At 37.8% G+C, this 7,707-nt stretch overlaps 2 protein-coding genes across 2 annotated transcripts in view; both read right to left on the bottom strand.

The window, feature by feature from the left end:
• Window positions 1-1,521, bottom strand: part of LOC106946479 (uncharacterized) — a 7,031-nt gene extending 5,510 nt beyond the window's left edge. Inside the window, exons 1-5 of the mRNA XM_015030827.1 lie at window positions 1,263-1,521; window positions 1,033-1,138; window positions 869-949; window positions 325-405; window positions 129-183 (exon numbers count right to left, since the gene is read on the bottom strand). Of these exons, the coding sequence (XP_014886313.1) occupies window positions 129-183; window positions 325-405; window positions 869-949; window positions 1,033-1,138; window positions 1,263-1,326 (387 nt within the window). The 5' untranslated portion in view covers window positions 1,327-1,521. The remainder of the gene's footprint in view (window positions 1-128; window positions 184-324; window positions 406-868; window positions 950-1,032; window positions 1,139-1,262) is intronic.
• Window positions 1,522-4,945: 3,424 nt separating this feature from the next.
• On the bottom strand, window positions 4,946-6,278 carry LOC106946480 (growth-regulated alpha protein-like). Its single transcript, XM_015030828.1, has 4 exons — window positions 6,012-6,278; window positions 5,822-5,930; window positions 5,658-5,738; window positions 4,946-5,408 (listed from the first exon to the last, which is right to left on the bottom strand). The coding sequence occupies exons 1-4, from the start codon at window positions 6,073-6,075 to the stop codon at window positions 5,312-5,314; spliced, it is 351 nt and encodes a 116-aa protein (XP_014886314.1). The 5' UTR covers window positions 6,076-6,278; the 3' UTR covers window positions 4,946-5,311.
• Window positions 6,279-7,707: the final 1,429 nt, after the last annotated feature.

A 7,707-nucleotide genomic window follows, 5' to 3' on the forward strand; every position in this document is an offset into this window, starting at 1 on the left:
TATATATATATATATATATATATATATATATATATATATATATATATATATATATATATATATGTGTATGTATTTTTTTTCTCTTTGCGGTTAATTAGCCCAACGTTCTTTTCAATAGAGCTGCATACCCAGGTCAGCCAGGCGAGGAGATCTGCCTCCTCTGCAGGTTGAGGTGGCTGAGATCTGATGAGGAAAACAAAGAAAATAGCCGTTCAGATCAACCCTACATGTTTGATAACTTAGTATCAGGGAAGAATACATTAATTTAGTGTTGAAACACACACACACACACACACACACACACATATATATATATATATTTGCCTTAAAGCCTTCTGGGTGGTAGCAGCTGCGGTTGTTGCTGCAGCTGTTGTTTTTGAGAGAGTGCCTTCCACGTTTATTTTCCTGCGAGGAAAACAAACATCATTACAGATTGCGAAACCACTACTGAGTAATGAGTAAAAATTCTGAGTATTTTTACTCATTTAATCATGTAAAAATAGATTGGTTAAGTACTAAAATTAACTAATGGTAATTTTACGATGGGTGTTGAGTTACAAATTTGCAGACTCCTGTTGGTAGCAGAATAAAAGTATTACTACTTTAGATATGACGATGTGATTCCTGCTGACCATTTAATGCACTACAGCTGCTCCAGATGCTGCTGTTGACCTTTAATTTTCTATCAAATCACATCAAATCAAATTTTATTTGTATAGCACATTTCAGCAGCAAGGCATTTCAAAGTGCTTTACATAATAAAAAATGCAAAAACACAAAGTCATGCAACACAGAATCAACAATTAAAACATTACATTAAGTCAAATGCCATTGTAAAATTTAACTGGAAAACAATTATAATAATTACCTTTTCACCATCTCCAGGAGTCTTTTAGTGAAATTTGACTCCTGGTCAAGACAGAACACCTTGTTATCTTTCCGAACGACTCTGCAGTAACAGAATAATAAGTCAGTGCTCAGCCTTCAGTGTGGTTTCTGATAGATTGACAATTTGTTCCTGCAGGTTCTTACATCACTTCACGCTTGCTGCAGAATGAATTTGGTTCATACACCTTTATATCAGCGATGAGATGGTGCCTGACTGCTGGGATCGTCTTTATACAACGGCATTTGATTACTGAGGGGGGATTACAGCATCAAGAAAACAGTTTACACCACACAAAGAAAAATATTTTGTCATATATAATTATTTCCTTTATTAAACAATTGAATGGATGTCATTTTTGGTGCAGTACACTTACATGGATGTGAGGTGCAGATGGCGATGCAGGCCAGCAGAACGATGCACTGGATCACAGACTTCATGTTTGTCTCAGATGGAACAAAATTACAGTTCTTGCAGTGATTCTCTCCTCCTCAGCGTGGAAACGCTCTGACTGCGAAATACCATCCGCCTCACATTTCATGCACAAAAATGTCAAAAACGATTCTGCTCTCTCCTGAACCAGTTGGAGCGACCCACTTCCTTTTATGGACTTCCTGCTGAAGGGAAAAACTCCTGCACAGTGAAGAACAGTGAAGCTTTTTGGTTTGACAGGCAGCCATCACTGATGAGACAAAAAGGAAAGTGATAAAAGTGCTTTTTATTTAAAACAGATGACAAACGTGTGATAAATTTAAATAAAAAGAGATGTGAAATCTGAAATGGTTTAGATTCATGGAGTTACTCTTTGTGCTAACCGTCAGTCCCCATGAATTACATTTCATTATGTTCTGAAACTTAAACAAGTTGAATGCATAGGACTGGAGATTTTGTCGGATTTTTTTCAATAAATAAACTAGTAATTGCTACGACAATCAGAATCTGGACATAGAAACTATAAAACATTAACAACTTGAAAGCAGTCAGTGAAATGACCAAATAGCAGCGTTTATCTACAGCAGGAAGACCTCTCTGCTTTGTGTTGGTGTCACTTTTTAAAGTTGCTCTAAGCAACATTGCATTGTACATTATTAAACCACCAGCAACCAGAACCATTGATACGAGACAGGATGGATCCATGTTTTATGACTTTTACATTAAATCAGAGCAAAAAAGTCAGAGAAAGAAGATGAAGACATGCAGTAAGTGGTTTTGAAAACCTCATTAGAGCCTTAACCAATGGAGTTTATTGATATTTTTTTTGATATTTAAAAAAAACTGTTTATGTCATTTTTCTTCCTAAATCACAGCTCAGTTAGTTCTCTTTTTGTGTGGACTTCTTCAGAAGGCAGAACTGTGGTTCTTCGAAAAAAATGAGATTCCTAAAAACAGCAGAGTTCTCCGTGATTCTTGCACTTGATCCCAGATAATGAAAAGGAATAAAACCATGTTTTATGCATATATGAAGGGGAGAAAAGGGATTCTCCAGAAAGTTCTTTTCTGTGCTATTTAGATGTCGTTCACCTCGACCCAGATCTGTTCAGGTGAAGCTCTGTTCAAAATGCCTGATCAAAGTGAGATCAGTGAGCAGTTCCCTCTTAGTGATCTGCTGGTTAGGATGATCAGTAATCATCAATTTTATTTTTATTCCTCCACTCCTCCTCTCATCACCTCTTAGCCCTTCTAGTCTTACTAAACTCTCCACTATTAGGACAATTTGAGACCAAAAGTCCCAACGGTTCTGTTTCTGGGCTGCAGGAGGACCAACACATCAAAAGCAAGAACATGCAAACTCCACGCAGGCAGCATTGTGCAGCCACATGTATAACTTTGCATGCACCCTGTGCAGTTCAACAGGAAAACACATTCATCTTGAGAAAATGTTAAAGTTGCATGTTTAGTGGCATAGAGAGTAACCTGTCATCTGATTACTGGGATTTCAATGTCTGCTGTGAATGGTCTCACCTGAGGCTCATCATTAACATCCTATGAGAGCAGAAAACCGTTGTTCAGTGTGTGACCCTCCCAGTTTTTCAGCTGTGGAACAGAAACTAGTCTGTCAGAGGAAGCAGCTGGTCGTTTCATCATCTGAGATGGTTGTGAAAAGCATGTAGAGTCCCTGCAGCTTTAATCAACCAGGATGTTATAACCAGGTCTGAACGGTGCCTCAGGACTTTTTATGATTATCTTTTTGTAAATCTGTTTCCTCTGTTTTCCTGTTTCAACACTCATTGCATCGTTAGAGGTGTAAACAAGAGTTAAGGTAAACTGAACCAATAAAGTCAAATCAACGGCTCCGTCTGTGTCTGCAAGTCAATGAGACACAGTAGAAACTGTAAGTTGTCACTTTTTGCTGCTTTAAGCTTGAACAGCAGCCATTAATGTAATACAAAATACAACAACCAGGATGGCATGTTTAATGCAACTGAAGTATTTAATTACAACCAAGAGCATAGAGGTTACATTTCTTTAATTTGATTTCAACCATAAAAGTAGAAACATTGGAGCAAAGTGTGACAGATGCATGAAATTTAAAGAAGAATAGGTTTAATGTTTTGTTCATTGGATGAATGAACATAAGTACGTCTTTGATTGTTTGACATTTTGGCACAAATGAGGAACTGAGCGATCCAACAAATGTTGTGAAAGAAACTCTACTGATGATGAAACCCTGGAGCAGTTCCTGGTGGAGTTGGAAGTGGGTTCCTGTGAAGAAAGAGAGGAAGACGATGAGAAAAAGCTGCTGCTGCTGCTGCGAGTTGACTTTGTGTTTTCATGTAAAGCTTAAATGAAAAACATGTTAAAATAATTACATTTTCATTTAATTTTCCACGCCTCGCAGGAGGTTTTTGGTGAATTTTGACTCCGGGTCCAGACAGCGCTGACTGTTATCTGTCATGGTGACTCTGAAATAACAGAATGATAAATCAATGCTCTTCACTCTTTTTTCTGATGGTTTGACAATTTGTTTCTGCAGTTACTTACATCACTTCGCGATGGGGGCAAGCCGGACTCGGTTCATACACGTTTACATCAGCGATGAGAGAACGCCTTACTGCTCGGATCGTCTTTATGCAATGGCAATACCTAATATCTGGGATTACAGTGTAAAAAAGGCTATTTATTGTCTTCTTTACAACCTGCTGTAAAGAAGACAATTTACTACAAATATTTAGTTATAGCTACACTGTCTCTAATTTGCAGTAAAATACTGGCAGCTGCATTTTACAGCTACATTTATATTGTAAAATTATGGCAACCACAGCTGCTGATATTTTACCATGAATTAGAGATGTGTTTTTTTTTACAGTGTAATGATTTTTTTTGTTATATTATTAATTATTGAATGCGTCAAATCATTGCACAATACACTTACTCCGTGAGGTGCAGATGGCGATGCAGGCCAGCAGAACGATGCACTGGATCACAGACTTCATGTTTGTCTCAGATGGAACAAAATTACAGTTTTTGCAGTGATTCTCTCCTCCTCAGTGTGGAAAACGCTCTGACTGAGAAATACCATCCGCTTCACATTTCATGCACAAAAATGTCAAAAATGATTCTGCTCTCTCCTGAACCAATTGGAGCGTCCCACTTCCTTTTATGGACTTCCTGCTGAAGGGAAAAACTCCTTCACAGTGAAGAACGGTGAAGCTTTTTGGTTTGACAGGCAGCCATCACTGATGAGACAAAAACAGGTTTTGCACCAACAAAGCATGGAGATGTGTGGCACCTGCTTTGCAGCTAAAAAGTTTTTCTATAATCTACTCATAGTTCACTGTAAATAAATGAGATTATGTGATTCCTAGGTGGTTATTTGTTTCGATCATGCATCACTAAACTTGACAGATCCGAAGAGGCATCAGACGTTTAACATAAAGTCTTCAGAAAATAACATAAAGCTAAATGAAAGTGACATTTGTTCTGTTGCCATAATCAATCTTTATAAAAATAAAAGTGGTCTGAGATGCAGTGGAAATGCCACTGTGTTAAAGTGGAGAATGGACTCAGATTTACTATGAAATCCTTTGTTGTTACCAATAGAAAGTATAAAGTAAAAGCAGAATGCAGAAGTGTTTATTTGGGTTTGTATTTATTGTAATTTAACCATCAACAGCAAGTGGATTTTATGTACAGTGCAATAAAAGACAAAAAGACACACACGTATTTGAATTAAACAAAATTATGAAAAAAAAGTCTACATCTTCTCAAAGGGAATGAGGCAAAGCTTTTCTGGTACACAGCATTAGCTTCCACTGATTAAACATTAAAATACAAACTGACAGATATTTTGGAAAGTCACCGTTTGCTGATTAACAAGACTGTTGTTGCCTGAAATAAATATTTTAGTTTTAGCTGCTGGTGCAAATGTTTGTAGACTTAAATAAAATCACACCAACACAAACAGAATGAATAGCAGCGTTAATGTCACTGCCTGGTGACAGAAGATGATGTTGCTGCTGATTTTGTTGTGGCTGCAGTTGTTGTTGTTGTTGTTGTTGTTTTTGTTGTTGTTTTTGTTGTTCTGCAAAGAAGATAAAAAACTGGTGAATATTTTTAAACCATCACTGTTTATGTTTCTTTAAAAATTGTCTGAATAAGGTTTTTACTCAATAAAGGAAATTCTGTAGCAGCAAAAAGAAAAATATCAACAAAATCTTTTTGTGATTCCTGTTGACTGATGCCCTACTGCAGCTGCCACTGAATACCAATTTAAACTTCTACGTAAAAGTTGAAAGGAAAACATTTTCAAAGGATTACTTTTTCCACTTACATTTTTAGATCTCGCAGGAGTCTTTTGGTGAAATTTGACTCCGGGACAAGACAGCGCTGTTTGTTATCTGTCATGTTGGCTCTGCAATAACAGAATAATAAGTCAGTGCTCAGCCTTCTGTGTTGTTTCTGATCATTTGACAATTTGTTTCTGCAGGTACTTACATCACTTCACGCTTGCTGCACAATGGATACGGTTCATACACCTTTACATCAGCGATGAGAGCGCGCCTTACTATTGGGATCGTCTCTATACAACGGCATTTCGTAATAGCTGGGGAGAAATATTTACAGCGTAAGTTAAGAAGATAGTTCATACCCAATAAAACAAAAAGAATTTATAAAGCACACTTACGATTTCCTGATGTGCAGAGGAAGACGCAGGCCAGGAGAACGATGAGCTGGACAGCTGACTTCATGTTTGTCTCAGATGGTAGAAATGAGTGAAACTGGTTTCTCCTCTTCAGACTGAAGGATTTCTCTTCTCTGTGAGTTTTGCTGTCTGACTCTGGGATGCCATGAGCTTCACCTTTTATACACTCACAGTTGCAAAAATAAGTCTTCCTAAGAACTTGGAAAAAAAATAACTTCCTACTATTTCACTTTCACTACTTTGCAATCCATCTGATTTCTGCTGTAGGAGGAGGAAATCCCCCCTTCCTTTTATTCAGTTCCCATCGTGAAGGGAATGACTCCTTCACTGTGACCTCAGGCCGCACGCTTGAGGTGTGGCGCTACGGGAAACACTGGCCTCTCCAGAGCTTTGACTTGCTGCTGCCAAATGTCTGATAAGTCAGTAAATCCTCACAGTGGAGGTCTAAAACATTTTACTGTTGTATTTTACAGTCTTTCAGAAATCATTGACATGCAGGACATGGTTACAGAAAATATTGAAGAAAGTTTGTCATCATTCTTTGGCATAACTCTGGATTCGGAGACAAAAAGAGGTGATAAGAGTAAGAAATGCGTTAAACATTGGATAGATCTAACTAGGAAGAAACGGATTATCTTAAACGTTTCAGATTTATTAAGATCTTATTCTGTGTAGTTCATAATGTAAACTACAGTGTCTGTTCTTTTAAGATTCTAGCATGAAGTTTCACTTGCGTTTTAGAAAATTACTGTACTTAACTTTCCTGATTTAAGTTTCGGCATCAACCCCCTAATTAGGCCTCCACTTCATCCTGTTTTTAGGTAAACTGGTGAGAATCAGGCCACCAGTTCGTCAACGAGGCACAGAAGGAAACTAGCATAAGTCAGAGAGATTTATTAACCCAATAACTTTTGGACTTCAAGTGAAGAAATGAAAACCTTGGAAAAATCCCACACATTATGGAATGAGAGGACTTGTTAACTCCTGGCCAGCCATTATTGGTAATCAGATTTTAGGCATCGATTCTTCTTGGCATGGCTTCATCAAAGTGAAAGATTCCTGAATTGTGTCTCAGTATTTTTGCATCACCTGCTCCAATGCGTCTGTATTTTGCATTTTATTGTAAAAAATGGAAGTTTAAGTCACTGTTACTCTCATTTAGAACCAGTCCCTCCATCCCCCTATGAAGCCCAACATCATAAAGACATTGTCATCTTAACTCCTGTGTGGTGAAAAGTTTATTTTCTTCTCACCATTCTTTATAAACCCAGACTTAATGGCATGTGAACATCTTAGTAGAGCCATTATTTATTAAATACTCTGACCAACCAACCTGTCTGTCACCGACAGCTACGCTACGTCCAAAGTCACTTTAATCTCTTTTCTTTCCTAATCTGACACTCTGAACTTCATCAAGTCACCTGATGCCTCTTGGCTTCATGTAGCAGATTCACTTCTCAGTGAATAGTTTTGAACCAGTGTACCTAATGATCTAACAGACTCATGAATGTAATCTATTTTGAGTGAAAGGGGTGACGGTTAATGTTTGGTTAGCTTAGATTAGGACTTGGTCCTTCAGGCAGATACTTCTTGGAAATCCCTCTACTTGGAGTTCGGGGAATAACAGGGACAGAGACAGGAATTTTCAAACGACGAGATTACAGCTTCATCCAGTGGC

The sequence above is a fragment of the Poecilia latipinna genome, unplaced genomic scaffold, assembly GCF_001443285.1.
Source record: "Poecilia latipinna isolate Pla-1442-1.1 unplaced genomic scaffold, P_latipinna-1.0 Scaffold193, whole genome shotgun sequence".
Classification (NCBI taxonomy): Eukaryota; Metazoa; Chordata; class Actinopteri; order Cyprinodontiformes; family Poeciliidae; genus Poecilia; species Poecilia latipinna.